This window comes from Protopterus annectens, chromosome 3.part1, assembly GCF_019279795.1.
Source record: "Protopterus annectens isolate FY-2018-M chromosome 3.part1, PAN1.0, whole genome shotgun sequence".
Lineage (NCBI taxonomy): Eukaryota > Metazoa > Chordata > Ceratodontiformes > Protopteridae > Protopterus > Protopterus annectens.
Window position 1 is genome coordinate 1,356,861,545 of NC_056732.1, and position 19,269 is coordinate 1,356,880,813.

General features: G+C 37.2%; 1 protein-coding gene across 1 annotated transcript in view; it reads right to left on the minus strand.

The window, feature by feature from the left end:
• LOC122797773 (microtubule-actin cross-linking factor 1-like) overlaps nt 1-19,269 on the minus strand; it is an 899,011-nt gene that overhangs the window by 14,481 nt on the left and 865,261 nt on the right. The window contains exon 37 of the mRNA XM_044066295.1: nt 4,594-4,763. Coding sequence (XP_043922230.1) covers nt 4,594-4,763 — 170 coding nt within the window. The remainder of the gene's footprint in view (nt 1-4,593; nt 4,764-19,269) is intronic.

The window sequence follows — 19,269 nt, forward strand, 5'->3', positions numbered from 1 at the left end:
AGTAGATCTAGGGGAAAAATTGAAGAGCAGACTTTGGCACCACTCAGAAGCTTACAAACCAGTCCTGGATACAGAAAAACTGTATCTGGACTAGACTAGTTACAGGAAAGGTGGGAAACATGCACAAATGCAGGCTTTTAAACCAGTAGGCAGTTGCTGGTTTGTGCAACTTGCTTATCATTTTAAATATAATATCGTTAATGAAAAAATTATGGTATTGATGCAACATCCGCCTGATTTAAGAACAAGTGTTAAAAAAGTCTGCAAAATACAGAAAGTTATATGATTATAAAGTATCAAGAGTATACTCTAAATGGAATAAATATTGCTATTAATCAGAAATTATTTCTTTGAGAAATGATGCTCTGAACTTTAATACATCAATTGATTTTTAAATTGTATAATTGAATTATTTATATAATGGGAAGATTTTTATATGAATGTACGTCTCCTTGGAAGGCTGTGAAGCCGAAGCACTAGATACATTAATGATAGTTAAATTTTATGCAAACAAACGTATATTACTTAATAAATATTGTCTGTGGCTTGTGTAGAAAGAAGAAATGGCTGGTGTGTTGCCTGTTGTAACAATCACTCAATATAAATCATCTCTCTTGTATATGCCTTACAAACACAAGGTGCAGGTTTGAATCTCTGGATAATTGGGCTGGCTTTAAAATGGCTCGCGCAGGCAGTTAGCTTAGTAAGTTTCCCTGAAAACCTATGTATATGTGTGTGTGGAAGAGGGTAGATGTGGCAGACAGCAGATGGCTCCTAACATTTCAAAAAATAAACAGCATTTCAAACAGAAAAACACACAAGTGTGAAACTCATTTTACACCTTCCAGACAGTTTTTGAAGTAGAGGTTCATTCTGCACATCAAGTGTGGGAGATTGGGAGCATTTCAAGATACCACAACCTATATACTAATAAGCTGTCTCTCAATCTGTGCTTCTAGTTCTGCTGTTTTATGGGTTTCATTTATAAGATCCTTATAAGGTCAGCAAGTTATCCTAGACTGATATTCAGATTTATGAATGTGTCACCCTCTCTGAACAATGTGCAGTCATTGCATTGCATTCTAGCCTGCCTGTAACTGCACTTTATTAATGTTCCATGTTCTTTTAATAATGCATTAATTTGTAATCAGCTTGCTTTTGGTTGTTTGCTGGTACAGTATATCAAATTCCAGGGATTTACACTGAGAAGTGTCTATCTCTGTACCTGTTACTACTGCAACCCTGTCAACCAGCCATGTGTTGGGGACTATATCTGTTAATCATCTCATTGATGAGGCTAATGTGAAGTTAGCACAATGGTACATCAAAGGCTCACTCTGTTGGTACACATTTTTGTGGCAAATGTTCATAGGTTCATAGGTAGGTACTAGCCTATCTGCCTGAAGGCATTTATAAGGCTAGCCAGAATGTGTTGACTTTCGCTGCCCCCTTAGATTAGTTCCCTGTGCCTCTGTCCAGCAGAGCCACTGAAGTGATCCCTGGGGTAAACTTTCTGTTTCCTATCCACTCATCAAGGTTTCTCTTGAAGAGTGTTATCGAGGAGCTCTGCCTAATGTAGATTGGAATCTTGTTCCAAAGCATGGGAAGTCTCTGGGACAGGAATCTATTCCTCCAGCACGTCCTATTTATTGTTGTGGTGAGGTATAGATCCCTAGAGCATGTGGCTCAAGGGGATAAGGCTTTCTTTAGTTGGAGCATGTCCATCAGTTCTGTGTTGGACATGGCATTGTATGTCAGGCAGAGATCACCTCTGCAGCTGGAGTTTCTTCAGTTGAGCTGCATAGGGCATCTGTTTGAGGCCAGTAAGCCTCTTGGTGAGGTACTTCTGTGGTCTTTCCAGCTGTTGCATGTGTTTTGTAAGGTACATCCCAAATGGGGTGTGGCACTCTATGATGGGTCTGATGAGTGATGAGTAGAGGGGCACAATGACCTGGATGCAAATCCTTTTGTGATTAGGTGGGCCATATAGAAGGATTTTCTAACCACTTTGGCAATGTGATTATCAAAGGAGAGATTACTATCTACTTGGGCCCCCAGATCCCTTATTACATTTTTCGTATTTAGGAGGCTACCACCTATGTGGTAGTTTGCGTGTACTTTTCTTCCAAAGGGGATGACTATGCACTTTTTGGCATTTAGCTTGAGGCCATGATTTTTGACACCAGGTATCTGTCTTAGTGAGACCCTTTTTCACCATGTGGGTTCTGTCCGCAACTCATCTTGTGGGTTTATGTTCAGGCTGGTGAGCTTGTCTATAATACCAGAATTTTGTCTTAGGATGCTATGTGTATTTATTTCATCTATAGCCTTGGTAACTGTCTCAAAGAGGTCCACCAGGTTTAGGAGGCATGATCTGCCCTTAACAAAGCCAAACTGGGTAGGGTCCAGTGTTTGGAGGTTTCCAATGTCTCTGTTAATGAGTTCCATGATGATGCGCTCCATAGCTTTGCAGACCAAGCTAGTCAGGCTTATAGGGCGATAGATCCTGGGGTCTGTTGTGGCTCCACCTTTGTGGAGAAGAATAACTGTTGCTATGCGCCACTCTATAGGTACGTAGCCTGTGGAGAGGCTGAGTTTGAACAGTGTGTTTAGGTGAGGGGTTAGTTCGTCTTTGAGCTTGTGTAGGACGTAGCCTGGGACACCGTCTGGTCCCATTGATGCTGTGTTTTTGGCTTTGGCAAGGGCTGTTTTAACCTGAGTGTCTGTGATTTCAGGGGCTCTACATTCTTCTGGTATGGTTATGGGCCCTTTTGGGGGTGAGGCGGGGGGTGAAGTTTGCAACTGAACCTGTCTGCCAAGATGTTGGCAATATCGTTTGGTTCAGTGTATTTTGTGCCATTCTGCATTAACTCTGAGCAGATCTGAGCATGGCTACTTAGATTCTTGACATAGCTAAAGAATGCCTTGTGGTTATCTTTGGAGTCCTTGGCAATTTTTCTTTCGAAGCTCGCCTTGGACAATTTTATGAGGGATCGTAGTTTCTTGCTGATACTGATCAGGGATGTCTTCCCTTCTTGGGATTTTACTCTTTTCTGTACTAGTTTCCTCCTTCTATTGTATAGCTTGTTTATGGCAGGGGTACACCAGACTGGTTTCCTTTTCTTGGAGGAGTGAGTCTTGGTTTTGCTTGGGATAGCACAATCCATGCATTCTTTTAGGTGCCCATAGAATACATTAGTAAAGAATTTTTTAGCATGGACAGCGTTATCCTTTAGCATGGGAGCTTTGAAACTTTCCACCTTGGTCTTAAGTAATGTGAAGTTTGTTTTTGAAAAGTTTTTCACGGTGGTTTACTTGTCCAGGGGGTGGGAGCAGAATGTGGATATCCAAAGTGATTTGTTTATGGTCAGATCTAACCAGCAAGGGGTTGACCTCCGGTGTGGAACACCAGTCGCCCATGTTGGTAATGACCAGGTCCAATATGTTGTTACCTCTGGTGGGAGTGTTGACCAGTTGATCCAGGGCATTTGAGTTTATAAATTTTAGAAAATGTTGGGCAAGGGAGTTAGTACTTGAGTAGTTCTCCCAGTTAATGTTTGGGTAGTTGATGTTTCCCAGTGTTTCCAGAAACATGGAATGGGGTCCTGGGACATGGTGGGTGTGATGCCTAAAATGCCTGCCTACATGTCCTCTTCTTCCACTATATTAAGAAAACTGTCCTCAAGTCTTCTGAATGATCCCTAGTTATGCTAGTTTAGCAACCAGAGTTTCAGAGTTTTTAGAGTTGTTTTTTTGAACCATGTACCTCCTAGGTGGCCCTTTTCTGTATCCTTATTAGTAGAATGTGTAAATGTGAAGGCAATTATAGCAGTGACCATACTGTGTGTATTTTTCTTTTATCCATGCTGCTACAACATAAGAAATAAATATTTAGATATACAGATATTTCAATGACCCAGTGAAAATGTTCGATCTCCAAAAGGATGGTACATATTCACTATGAGAAATCACCTTCCAAAGAAGAAATAAAGTATGAATGTTCATTGCTCTTATACAAAAGAGAAGATTAGAAAGCAATGCTTCAAAATGTAGAGCAATTATATTAACATATCCAAAAATGTAACTGTATATAATAAGACAAAACCCATTTTTTTCTGGTAGATGTAAAATGAATCCTACTGTTAGCACAGAGGATTAAGGCTATGAATTATTAGCAAGCTCCATCCTAAAGTCTAAGTTCAGTTCCTTTAATCTCCATTTGCTATTATGCAAGAAAATCACACGACCTGAACAGGGGCTTATGCCTAGTGGGTTTACCTGGTTAACAAATGAAATAAATAATAATATATGCAGCATTACTACTTATATGGATTTAGCTCACACAATAAGGATATCATCAAATAGGCTGAAACATAGAATAAACTGTTTTACTGTAAACTTTTGTTAGTCTGTCAACATTTAACGACCAGCAGGTACAGGTGGGGGCTGTGTGAGTGTGCTGTTCTCTCTACACTCCTTCAAAATAGTACTATCCCAGAAATGCATGCCATAATTTACCAAATGAGGTTTCATTATAGAACATGAGTGCTGTCACATTTTCTGTTCACCGTTATTGATGTAATTAGTTCTTACCTTTTTCGATGAGGGACTTGTGGGTGCAGAGACACTACTGTACAAGCTCAGGTTTGAACTGGAATGACTGGGAGACGCCAGTTTTGTGCTTCCATATTTTGCTGAGGAGCTACCTGTGGTATCGGAAGATAAGTATTTCTCCTTGATCTTCAAGTTTGTTCTTCCCTTCACTGTTTAAAGTTAGAAAACATACGGCATGAGATTACTCACTGGTTTCAGTTTCAGACATAACATAACTAATCCTTGATTCTTATTTGAGTGAATGAAGAGATACATTCATTTTCATTTCAGATACATTGCTAAAAAATGGTAAAGCTTAAGAAATTGGCACCTATATTACAAAGGTTAGATTGTTATTACTGAAGGATTTCTGTTCATGTCTGTAGGAGGTTAGGTCCCCTCAAAGTTCAGATGATCACAGAATTATTAGCCTAGCCACTACCAACAAGATAAACAAATTGGTTGTGGGTTGCATAATATATTTTACAGGAAAAAAATGTCAGTAACAGAATAACATAATATAAAATAAAATCTATTTTTGACTCCAGGATTTGAATTCAAGCCTATCCAATGGGCACTTATGGAATTTTCATGTTCTTCCCATAGTCATATGACTTTTCTCCAGTTACTCCATTTTCTTTCCTTCTCACAAAAACACGTGTTATACCAAATTGCTCATATATAGTTGTTTTATTTACCATTGACTTTGCTCTTGAGGTTTGGACATGGTTTAAAAGAATTTGAAAAATACCAGTTCACTTACAAGGCAATAAAAATATACATATATTATATGGTGCAGCGGTAGCATTGTCATCTCACAGCAAGAGGTTCTCCCGTTCGATTCTTGGCTGGAGTGCCTTCTGTGTGGAGTCTGCATGTCCTCCCCGCTGTCGAGTGGCGTTTGAAAGACATGCGTGAATTAGCATGCCTTTGTTGAAGGTTGGGCATCGAGCTGGCACCATAAAAATCTATTGCCAATCATTAGCGGACTGGAGTTCTGCTGTGGCGACCCCTAACCGCCGAAAAGCCGAAAGAAGAAGAACAACATATATACATAAACATTTCATAGTTATTAAATCATATGCTGCATAATTTTATTTTAGCAGATGATCAACATTGCAATTTTTGGTTTGGCAAGCCATGTATATTAAGAGTAGAGAGGATGAACCATAGTTATATCATTATATATAACATTAATGAGGTATTGTCTTTTAGATAACATGCTTCTTTGTGATATTTGCTGAATAACTCTTATGGCTGTCCATGAAGAAATGATACAGCTCTGCTAAGTGAAGCATCAAAACAGAACTGTTTCACTGAACTACTCTACCAGATGATGTCTACCAAGTCTATGTGCTCATTCCCTGGTTGTTTGACATATTCTGCACATTTGATGCTGCCATAGATGCCTCAAATAACTATAAAGCTGAAAAACAAAACAGCAGAATTCACTGAATTCATTGTATAAAACTGAATTTTATGAACAGCACAATTAAAAATGTTTTTGGCACTCCCTTAATAGGATTTTGTCTATATTTAATATGCATTGCCATTTGTACGGTACATTAAACAACTGATCACATTAATGGTTGAATGAAACACTTTTTAATGCTTTTATTTGGTACCTAAACCTCAGTCTGAGTATTGTATTAAACATACAGTTCTGACAAGGGAACATGTAAAATTGTAGGTGAGATTGTCACTTGGCTTCCCTAGCTAATAAATAAAATGGCTACCACTGGACTGGTACTATTAACCAACACCTCACCGCCTCAGCTCAACTGCTCAAGTAAAGAGCAAAAAAAAAAAAAAAAAACACTTCACTGTAATAAGCAGATTGCAATTTTCAGCCTATTACAGTTAGATCTACACCCCCAACTCTTCCATCAAGTGCAAAAAAACAGAAAAGCAAGCAAACAGACATTCCTTCTACTGGCACACCAGCCAGATGCATGACATGCCCCCCCTCCTGCCCCAGTCATTCAGGTCCTGTTTCTGAGCCTTGCCCCAACCCTCCTTCAACTTATTTTATTAAAAAAAATAATAATGTCTTCTTTTAAACTGTAGCAAAATGCTTGCTAAAAATGTAACAAACAATTGCTACTGTTTATACCCTGCCTGCATAGAGTGCTATGGTGGTCGTATTTTAGTTTAAAAAAATCTTCTTTTTAAACTATAGCAAACTGCTTGCTGCAAATGTAGCAAACAGTTTATACCCTGCTGCATGGAGCACTACAGCACTCATGTTTTAGTTAAAAAAACAAAAACAAAAGAAAACTGTAGCATACTGCTTGCTACAATGTAGCAAGCAGTTGCTACAGTTTAGATCACACATGGAGTGCTATAGCACTCAGCTTTGACTGCAAATGCAAGTCTGGCTTTTAAAAGCTGGTACTGCATTAAAGAGAGATTGGAACTGGCTGATTGTGCACGGGACAGTTGCCCCTCTCGCCCCAGCCTAGCTATGCTACTGACCATAAATTCTCTTTTCATATGTCTGCAAGCATTATTATAAATATATATTTCAAGTTTTTATCATTAGAGTATGTTTAGTCGAAGTATTCTCTGTCTTATATCGTCTACTAAGAGGCAATCTCTGCTTGACTTACAAAGCCATGTCTGACTCAGCTCTGTTAGAAATGCTACATTTAAAGAAATCTCAATTCCTCCATACCACATGCTTCAGAGACCTCACCTCATTACTACAATCAACAGAACATGCTGGAGGGACAGGTTCATAACCCAGAGACTGACCATGCTCTGGAATAGATTTCCCATACATGTCAAGCAGAAGACCTCACTGGCCCTCTTCAAGAGAAATCTTGATGAGTGGATAGGAAATAGGAAATAGAAAATTCACACCGGGGATAACTCCAGTGGCTCTTCTTGATAGAGACACTGGGAACTAATGTCGGGCAGCATGATGCCAGGGCACTTCTATGGGCTAGGCTTGTAAAGGCTCCAGGGCCATTAGCCTAGTACACATCTATGAACCTAGGAACCTATTTGTTTCTTTTGTTATATTTGTAGGGTGTTGAAGAGGTACATTAAAAGTTCTTTATCCCTAAAATTTACAAAAATACTCACTGCTTGTGTAAATTGCCTATTGCAGGTAGGTCAATTTCCAGAAGAATGGGAAAATGTGCTTCAGAGACAGCTATCACTGCAATGAGAAAGATCTCATTACTGCCTTATAAGCATGCCAGTGAATTACTCTGTGCTAACACTAGTACTGTTAGACCTGACTGTGGTAGTGCTCTCCCTAGTGGCCCATGCATCCCATTGGTAAAGGCTACATACACACACACACACACACACACACACACACACACACACACACACACACACACACACACACACACACACACACACACACACACACACACACACACACACACACACACACACACACACACACACACACACAGACACATGCACATGTGCACACACACTCCCAGAAATTTCCATCCCTTACACATACATCCAGGTTCTCATTTCCCTACCTAACCCCTCTAGTGTGAAAACCCAAGGCAGAGGCTCACTCACATTCACACAGACACATACAAACACTAACATACCCCCATCCCCATGTCTTTGCTGAACTTGCTTGCATCGTATCTGCTTTTCATAGGAGTGAATAGGTAACACTTGTCTTCTGACCATATTCAATTTTTCCTACAAAAGTGAAATTTTTCTCAGCCAAGCAATTCTCTGAATCACTTAACAGTGTAAATCAGAAGTCACTGTCATTTCCAGGTTAAAGAACATGGGTAATTACCACAAGGTGCTGCCAGGATGGCAACATTAATATGCAGCTCTACCAGTGAGACCAAACTCTGTGCTGTGGCCCCAATAGCAGGAACCTTCAATTGTAGGTTGGTGGAATGGCTTATCATGAAGGAAAAATGACCATATTAAGGCCTCCTCCCCTTGTAGTAAGGCTTTCTGAATCTCAGCCTATGTCTTTCCTACATAAGAGTAACCACATTTTCAAGTGATCATACAAACCAAATTGCATATTGCTCACATGCTAAATCTAAAACACTCATAATTTTTGCCATTTTGCCAGTCTTTTTTTGAATGTGTAAGCCAAGTAATGACCTAACTATCAAACTATTGACTCTGATGTTAGTTGCCTCTCCTTTATAACCTTTGTAGCTATTAAACAAACTACCTACTGTCTTTGCTGTGCCATAAACTTTTTTTGGTATGTTCTTTTTCACATTTCTTTTGTGATTTCATCTTGAATACAAATGCAATTATTTATTTAAACATTATAGTTTGCCTCATGAGTGTGCAGCATATTCTATGCACAAATATGCCTGACTGCACACTGTTTAACCAGAATGAGCTTTGTTATTTAAAAACATATGTTGGCATTATATTAACTTACTCTTGGCATAACTGCATTTTATAAACATGTTAGTTACATGATTTTAATTTGATAATCTAAAATCAATTTGGTTAATGTCCTGGCCCTTTGGTAAGTTATTGAACACATTTTTCGGACAATTCATATAACACAGCAATTGATGGACACTGGCTTTTTTAATAACACACAGTTGTCATTGCTGTCATAGGAAAATAAAGGGATGTATTTAAAAGTATTGATAATATTCCTCCAAAATTACATCTCAGATTTTAACACATTTTGCTTGCATATCAATAATAATTTTTGAAAGTAGCCTTCTTATTATCGACAGTGTAGTATATATTCAAGGCAAATTAACATTATCTGCTCATAAATATTCCATTCTGTTTCAATCCATTTTATAGCATCATATTTTATACCATAATTATACAAAATTTCTTTATTAGCCTCAGGCAGAAACAAAAAATTGGGTAACTAAATATTAATAGTTTTATTATCCCCACCTTAGTAGCCTCTGTCATTCTTTCTTAATTATACAAGCATGCAAAATCTGAAGGTAATGCTACAATGTGTCTGAAATTCCCTGATTGACTTCTTTGCCTGCTAGACAGGGTCATATATCTTCCATATGTATCTGTTAATTTGTTTTTAAATATTTATTACCTTTGATAACATTTCCTGCTGCAACCTGTTACCTTATCATTTGTGTTGATTCATTCTGACTTTCCTCAAATACCCTCAGTCAGCTAAATAGGCAAACCCTACCTGTTATATTACCTTAAGTCAATGTAATCCCCTCTTGTGTTCTCTCAGAATGCTTCTTCCTTTTAATCATTCTTTTCTTTCAATGTACTTTATAGTCTTCATCCAATAATCCAGGGCCTGGTGTCTTCTTAATTTCTACATTTAAAATTCATTCAGTCTTGCATTCACCTTCATATACATCATAACTAATTTTTTTTCTAACCTGAACCACTGATGTCCACTTACCTTCCACGTTTCAGGATCACTCAGTCCTGCCTCTACCCTTTTATACATGATTTTTATATATTCTCTTTATACTTCAGCTTGTTTCATATTCCTGCTCTACCAAATTCCTACCTTCCATCTCCTATCAACATCCCTACAGGATCAAAAGAGACAATGGTATTCTGTTATTTCATAGATATTGCAAGGCCTCTAAGTCGTATAACCGTTCACACCTTGCCAACACACTCCTTCATGCAGTACCTGCTTTCTCCACAAGGATTATGCCAGTCAATTCTGGAGTAAATTTATGGCTACCCATACAGTCATCTAGACTATATTTAAAGGGGTCTACTTCATAGGATTGAAATTTCAGAACATCGAACCTCTGATCATTGAAGACTAGAGGATCGAAGTTCTGAAATATTGAACCTACGGAAGAAAAATCTAAAATATGAAAACTTCTCATTTCATGATTTTGCAGGGGGGCAAGCCCCCCCTGCAGTCCACACCCCCTGCTACTTAAATATACCAAATCCAAGATCGCACTACAGTGAAGAAAATGGTAAAGTTCCCGTTCCACACTGTACGGAGATCTCCATTCACAAGGTTCGATATTTCAAAACGTCGATCCTCTGGTCTTGGATGATCAGAGATTTGATGTTCTGAAATTTTGATCCTTTGAAGGGGATCCATTTAAAGGAAGATAGTGAGTCACACTGTTTAACATGATGGGGAAGTTTATTTCATTTGCTTGGGAGATGCTTGGTTATAGACCAGTCCCTCCAACAGGTTTTATTTATCTGTTCTCATTCAAGAACCTATTTTTTATGGCTAGATCTTAAGAAGATTGTTTGAAAATGCTGGGAACAAACAGATTTTTTATCTAATAGGATAGAGTGGCAAATCTGTAATTTCAGATGTCAAATAGTGATATTAATAGTATGCCACTTGTGAAAATTTAGAAGGGCTTGTTACCATGTTTGGTACACTAGGTCACTCTTGATTGGTCAGAACTACCTGATATGCAAACGAAGGGATAGGCTTCCTGACCATTTCCGAAATAGGTAAGCTTCCACCAATGAAAAGCCACTAAACCTGGCACACCCCCAACCCCATTGTTAAAAAGTGTATATAAGCAGAATGTTTGCATGTTCTATTTGAATGTAAAGAAGTTCTCATCAACTCCATAATAAAGGATTTTGAACTTTGAGAGGTCAGCACATTATTTGATAAACATTGCTGTAACTTAGATTTTTACACAGTGGCATTCCTTTTATAGCTTCTTTCTGTAGATGGTTTACCTGCCTTAACTCTCCCCGGGGTAAGGGGAAACTGGTTAACATTGAAGTTACACAAGGCTACAACCTTAAGTCCTTCTCCAGACAAACTTTGTATTTCTTGTGTTTTATTTATATGTTGGTGAAGATTTAGGTCCCTGGTTCTAGTGCTGGTGGGGATACTGTGCCTGCTCTATTAGCACAGTAAGTGAGACAGATACTTCCCATCAAAAGTGTGTAAGACACCGAATAAAGTGTTAGAACTCCCAACCAATCATGGTAGCTCAGGGATCTTAGGCTTGTGACCTTTTTTGTTGGGAACCTTAGGGTCTTTCTAATTGTTTGTAATGATGTGATGTTTTCCAGAAACATAATTGGTGCCATTTTCTACCTCAAAAAGTATATTAAGCACCATTAAAATCCATCGCATTTTTTATCTCTCAGAAAGGGGTAACTATCCTTTTTTTCCACAGTTTGCACTTTATCTGAAGTGCCAAACAGCCCAGTCACACTACAACCAATGTCATTAACATCTAATCCAACGCAATCTGTCTCTCCTTTCATATTGCCCTTTACTTATCATTCTTCCTCTCATACCCCACAAATCAACAATCTCCAGCTTTTGTTATTCTACTTTTACTTTTATCCTTTTTCACATATAGTGTGAATTATCTACATTCTAAATAACCTATAGTGAACAAAGCTCAATTAAGAGATGTATAAGGCCCCCAATAAAACTATTAACTTAGCAACAATCCTTACTTAAGTATTAACTTATACTAAAAGCCACCTACTGTCAATGGTAAGACAACATATTACCCACTAACCTATTACATTATATTAGAAAATATTTAATTGAGTCTCTTTGTTATCACCAGTGAAACTTCAAAATGCATTGCAGGCTTAATAACATTAGTGTAGTGAATTGATGGAGCACCACAGTTATGTTCCAAAACTGGGAAGAAGACAAAAGGTGCATAGCAAGCTTTTGTTAAGCACCCCTCACCACTGTTAAGCTCTAGTCTTGTGCTAAAGCATTAATAGTGGTTATTTGCACTACAGAAGAGCACCAGGAAGCTGTTAAATACTTCATTCAGCCTTCAGAAAATAAAAAGGAAAAAAAAAAAGAAAAGAAAAAGGAAACAGAATAAAAACAGAATAGAAAAAGGCTAAATGAAGTGTTTTTAACAGTTTTTAAAGCTGCTTGTACTTTTTGCTGCTTTATATATGACAGTGGAAAGTGTGTTATCATACTTCTATACATATTTTCTTTAACTTTTTAACACAAGTGAACAGGTAAAACTCTAAGCTCTGCAAGGAATTATGATCAGGCCTCTTTGATCTTCAGTGGAATTTCTTGGAACAGAGATCTGATCATAATCTTCCATATTGACTAATCATAAAATCTACAGAGGAGTAGCATTTGTCATTCCTCCTTTAAAAGATTAACAGTTTCAAAACCTCCATTAATCTGGGTGAGTTCAATTTCTTTTTGATAAACTGGGACACCTATGCTTTTAGTTTAAGTTATGCCTAATTTTAACTAGACTTTTTAAACACAATCTCCCTTGAGTACTTGATAAACAAACCTATTAGGGGACATCATTCTTGACCCAATTTTTACCAGCATGTTTGTCTCTGGTATCTCCTTCACCCAGTAAAGTCTCACCACAAACATGTGACCTTCACCTTTAAGCACCTGAAAGGCCCTAGAGTAAACTCCACTGAATTTAAAGACTATAAATGAGGCAACTTCAACCTACTAGATATCAAAATTCACTTTTGAATCCACTACCTCTGTCCATGATACTGCAACATGGTTCACTAAGGAATATGATAACCATTTAGAAAAAAAATCATAGAACTAGACTAGCAGTCTCTACAAAGACCAAATATCATGGGGAATTGACAAATAAATCACCCTGGTGGTCCACTGCCATAAATAAACCATACATCAGAAATAAACTCCTTAAATTATATAGTAGATCCAAAACTCCTCTTCTCAAGGAAAATATCAAAAAACAATAAGAAAAAAATGAATAACACTATCATCAGTTCCACGGAAGTAACCAGTGAACTTGGGATTATCTCTGAAGTCAAGGATAGTTATTAATCTTTCTGTAGCTATGTTAGAAAATTAAGAAACAATAACCTACTTTGCACTGAACGTATTGAAAATGACACCTCCTATTTTGTCTTGATAGATAATACCAACATTCTTACAAAAAAAAAATTCAGTACCCCAAGTTCACTCCAGAAACTTTTATCTAGAGTCCTGATGTACTTACTCCTCCAAGACCAAAAATACTTCATCTGTGGGACTTGGAAATATACCTGGTTGTTTAATTAATAGTGTTAAGTACACCCTTGCAGATACGCAAACTGCAGTGGTGATGCCCTCACATAAGGGTGGCCTAACTGACCCAGGTAATTACAATCCTAATCTGGAAAGCCACAGAATACATCATAATCTAGCTCATTAACTGCAATATGAAGAATCTTATTTGACTTTGTGAAGGGTAGATCCTGCCTACTAAATATAGTTAACTTCTTCAAAAAGGTAATGGACTCTGTAGACAGTGGCCATGTGGTTTGCTTGGTATATATTGACCTGGCCAAAGCCTTCAGCACTAGTTCCCATGCTGACATCATACAGAAGTTAAATGCATTTAAAAAGTACCCATATGTGGTAAGATAGAAAACTGGCTAAAAGGTAGAACCCAAACAATGCAAGTTGCAGGAGTTTCATCAGAAAGCTTGAAAGTGATCAGTGGTGTCCCTCAGGATTTGGTACTGGGACCTCTCCTTTTTGGCCTTCACTTCTCAGACCTTCAAGCAAAGAGCCAAGCTGTATGGCTAACAACATTTGCTGAGAACTGCAAACTGGGGTTTGCTATTAAATCACCCTGACACCAAAACCCTGCTGCATGAACTTTCACCCAGTAAACCAAAAATGGGCTCAAATTAAATGTTAAAAAGTGTAGTATTGCCACTTTTGGCAGACATTCCTGAACCTCATCATACTGTCTAGACAATGCACCATTTCAAAATGAAAATGTAGTCAGGGACCTAGGAACCCGCATTGATAATTTCCTCTGTTTTTACAATCATGTGACAGTGGTTGTCAAGAAATCCTTTATTTAGTACAGCTAACTGCACAAGGAATATCATATAGTCAAAAAATGTACAGTAATTCCTCCCCTACAGTCATCATTGATCTTACCAATTACTGAGTACAATACCTCCTTTGAAATGTATTACACAAAACATATCAAACAATTAGAAAAAAACCCAAAGGTTTTTAACCAAAATTATTATAGGTCTAAGTCCCTGGACTGTCAAAATATTCTAGAAACTCAGTGTCTTATAGGCTTTTGAGATGATATTTCTGTCTCATTTACCATGCCATAAGAAATCTGGTTGTTTTGGACCTCCTCTGTCTCTGAAAGTCCAGTGGTTCCCCTAATAGTAGAACCAGGGACCTAAATCCTCACTAACAGATAAATAAAACTTGGTGGAGGGACATGTTTATAACTCAGCATCTCCCAGACCTCTGGAATGAACTCTCCTTTCATGTTAAGCAGTGAGATTCACTGTCCTTTTTAAACATAACCAGGACGACTGGATGGATTTTCACAAATTTACTCTCAGATTGATTGGCATGTTCCTCCTAGAGAAAGGAGGTGCATTCTGGGGGTACTGACAAAGCATAAATGGTAATAAGACTAAATGGCTTTGAAATATTTATGAAATCACAAAACAAGTGTCTTTTTTATTCTTGTGCCAATAGAATCATCTTATTGCGTATGACTTTTCATCTCAGAATTTCAATTTCAAATGCAATTCCAGACAACTACAAGTTCATGGTTTAATATCACAACCTGCATTCAAAATAAAGTTAACAGGCAACAAAATGCTTTCTTTTGGATACATTTATAATAACAACCTTATTATACCATTAACTGGCATATCAACCTCTCAAAAAATAAGTCATCACAAAAATAAAAGAAGACGATTTTTGATTAATTATTTTTGATATCTCTTTTCCTAGTACATAGTTTTCATCATGAGCTTAGTTCATTGGCACTTATTTAGTTCTGTATCCCTATTGTCACATAGTTAAATTCTAGCAAATGCTATTACAGCCAGCATCCTTTCAAAACAAAAGTATGCAAAACAAATTAACTTTCTATTGCAAATTACTCAGAAAGACATCCTGTTCCCCTTTACTTAATTTACATTGATTCAACTATATAACCTAATTATCCATGACTAAACATTGTCATGTAAAAACAAGGATTTGAAATAAACCAGAGAAGCAAGATACATGAGGCAAACCTTTGTGACATATTAATTAAGGAGCACAAATTAATGAAACTGTTCACCACACATTGGGAAATGAACATTCTGTATTACAAAGCCCTGGATGACATATTGCTATCCTAGTATTTGTATTATAGATTGCTCTTACAAACACAGCTATTTTCTCAGTCAGACTTTTCCACTGCTCATCTTATGTTTCTCCCAGTGTATTAGTGACCATCAGTTCAATAACATTTCTCCTTTTGCTTCACCTGCAGTTGCATTAAACTCTCTGGCAATTATTTATTTTTTTTTGAATGACCTCATTAGGATTATTAAACTCCAACTATTTCTCTTTCCAAAATACCTTTAAAGAACCAGTAAATAATCTATATTTAAGTCTTTTACACTTACACACCTTTATCACATCAACATAACGAAAATAGCTTTTAAAGTCAGTTCAAAATAATCCTGCTTCATAAACACTATTCTCCCAGTTATAGCCAGTTTTCTGTCTGATTGCTACAACTTCCACAACACTTTTTTCTCTCACAATGACTCAAACCTCTGTGAGTACTGGCCAGTTTTCCATAACTGCCCTCCACTTCATGCAATGGCAGACTCTACACTGATACAACACTCAGGAAGTCTTTAGCAACGCCAGTCCATCCTGCTACTTTAGGAGTCACATAGCTGAACGAATATTTGTCTTCACCCTCCAAAATACCAAATAATCTTAAGTTATGCTTTTGTGCTTTGTCTTCCAGCCCAGAGAGGTGTGATTTAATTAAATCACATCTAATGTTGTCTTTTTCTGAAACTCTACCATTTGCTGCTTAAGATAGTTCATCATGCTCTGTCATGCCGGAATCTGGAATTCCTAATAGTTGCAAATCCCAAATATTACATACAGAAATAAAAAATCCAGTCAAATTCCATACCTCAGCCTGCATTGTTTCCGTGCTGTTGACCACTTTGTTAACATTCAGTCTTGATACCTTTTTACCTTGTCAGTGTGGTGAATGCCGAGTGCCATGCTAACAGTTCTCACTGTCTGAGTCTCCTTCAAAATACACAGCTTCTAAAATACAATTAATCTCTTCCATTGCTAAACATTCAATGACACATTTATCCTTCTTATACAGAAAAAAATGTTGAATCACTTATGTTTAATACTTATCAGTTTTTCACTAGTTATCAAATGGATCATAATGGGAAAGCATCAGACTTTAAGCAGCACTGCAATGTATCTCTTGGCACCAACTGTACTTGAATATAACAGAAAACTTCTTGCTACTCCTCGTGTTCTTAAAGTCATATCTAAATAGTTACTGTTATCATCAACATATTCAAAATTTATATCCATGCACAGAGAATTCCAACAGATATTAAAATGATATAATTCTGATATTGTACCCATGCCATGTTATTAAATGTAATCAATGAAGTGCTTAAAATAATTAAAAAGATGAATATGGACTGTCAAATGTGAAAATGAAGTATTTTTCTAGATTAGCTATAAAACTGCACACGTGACTTGGATTCACTGTGGTTATTACGGCTGTCCCTCTTATCTGATATCTGTCAGGTTGTGCACAGGATGAAGGCTTTGAGCTGTTAATGTGCTGCTTCCTGTAGCCAAGAATACACGGTTTAGTTTATTCTACCTCCATTGGCCTACTGTGTGGCTCTGAGCAAGTCATTTAACCAGACAGTGCTCCTGGGTCACCCTTGAAAAGGGACATTTTACCCATTGGGCTAACCCGATTAACAAACAGATAAAATAAACAATAAAAATATTGCTATTAAATTGAAACAGAACTTTGATAAAGTCCATGAACTCTACAAAAATATTAATCCTTTCGCATCTAGCTTGAGTGGAATTTCACACCTCCTGACACATGCAGAGCTCCTGTCTGGACAGCTTTTGCCTGAGCTAAAATTGTGAGACTGCAGTTTCACAATTTACCTGTAAACAAATTTATATATCACAAAAACTGTGAAAGTTACAAAAAAGTTAAAATGTAAATGTTATTCAGCACATTCTCCTCTTCACAATGATAATATTATTATGTCAGCCAGACAAAGTGGATATTTTATATTGAGCAAGTAATTTAAATCATGTAAAATGAATTACCATAATTATGTAAATAAGTATTACTATCTCTGTAGCTGTAATAGGTAGTCTTTAACTATCAGTCTGATTTTTGTTTGTGCAGACATGCATTTCATATTTCTGCAATCAGTTTTGTAGGCATCATTCCATTTTTGTGATATTTGCTTAAATATGAATGATATACACATTTACATATTTAATGGGCAAATAATGTAAATATCTGCAAAAGATCGCTAGTGGGATAGCAAGTATCAGTGCAATTTTTTTAACATTCTGTATCCTTTCATTTGATATCATGGAGTACCATACAAACACATTTTGGTTCAAATTATTACTATAATTACTAACATATGACATATATGTGTAGTATTTCTGGAAAAATAACCTAGATTTTCTTTAGTACAGAGTCTAAAAAGTCTTCCCTGACCTCTACAATGACTGTGCACATGACATTCTTTTCTGCAATGTATCTTTGTGGACAGTTCCTGAGATGCTCATACAAGTATGATATTTATGCAAATGTTCAGATTAGTAGAAGGGAGAGACATGAGGTACCATTGACATCTTTTTCAACATTATGTAAGCTTTCATTTGATATGGAGTGTATAGAAAGCATTTTCTGTTTTAACATTATTAATTTAATTAACAGCATATAGCATATATTCATGTCTGGAAAATAACTTTTTTTTTTTTAAGCAACCCAGTTGTCCATGGAGCCATTCCTCAATCATCTATGGTGACAAGGCATGTGACACTCTGTTCTACAGCAATTTCAAATGGATGATATCCAAGATATTCATGCAGGTATGCATATTTTATTACTAAACATATATATCAGAGGCAATCTCTGCTTAACATACAAGGCCATGTCAAACCCAGAGCTGTTGGACATGCTACACTTAAAGAAATACCAATCCCTCAGAGACACATGCTCCAGGGATCTAAACCTTGTCATCACATTGAATAAAACATGCTGGAGGGATAGGTTCCTGACCCAGAGACTCCACAGACTCTGGAACAGACTGCCCATACATGTCAAGCAGAGCACCTCTTTGGCCCTCTTCAAAGGAAACCTTGATGATTGGATGGGAGATAGGAAATTCACCCCGGATATCATGTCAGTCACCCTGCTAGACAGGGGTCCAGGGAAGTAAATACTGTGGGAAGAAACAGCCAGGGAATTGTTATGGCTAGGCCTGTATAGGCCCTGTATAGCTTAGTACCAACCTATGAACCTATGAACCTAGATGGCAAGTAGCAGTGATAACCTTTGCAGTATTATGTAAGCTTTCATTTGCTACCATGAAGAACCATTATACTATTTACTGCAGAAACTGGCAAAGGAACCAAGGTATTGGAAGCAAATAACTAGAGAGGGAAAGATGATAGAATGGGAAGATGCCAAGAATTTATTTGGACTGCAGGTTAGAGATTGTCTTCCCTATCAAGTATTGATATCAGTATATAGGCAAAGAGAAAGAAATAGGGAGGTTCTAAACGAAAGACCAGCACTGGTAGAGTTTTTAATAGAATGTAGAACAGAAGCTGCCATTAAAAAGGAATAATTAGTAGAGCATATAAAAGATTGCATGATAACTGTAATAATCAACTAGAGGAGGTTAGAAAGGATTGGGAAGATA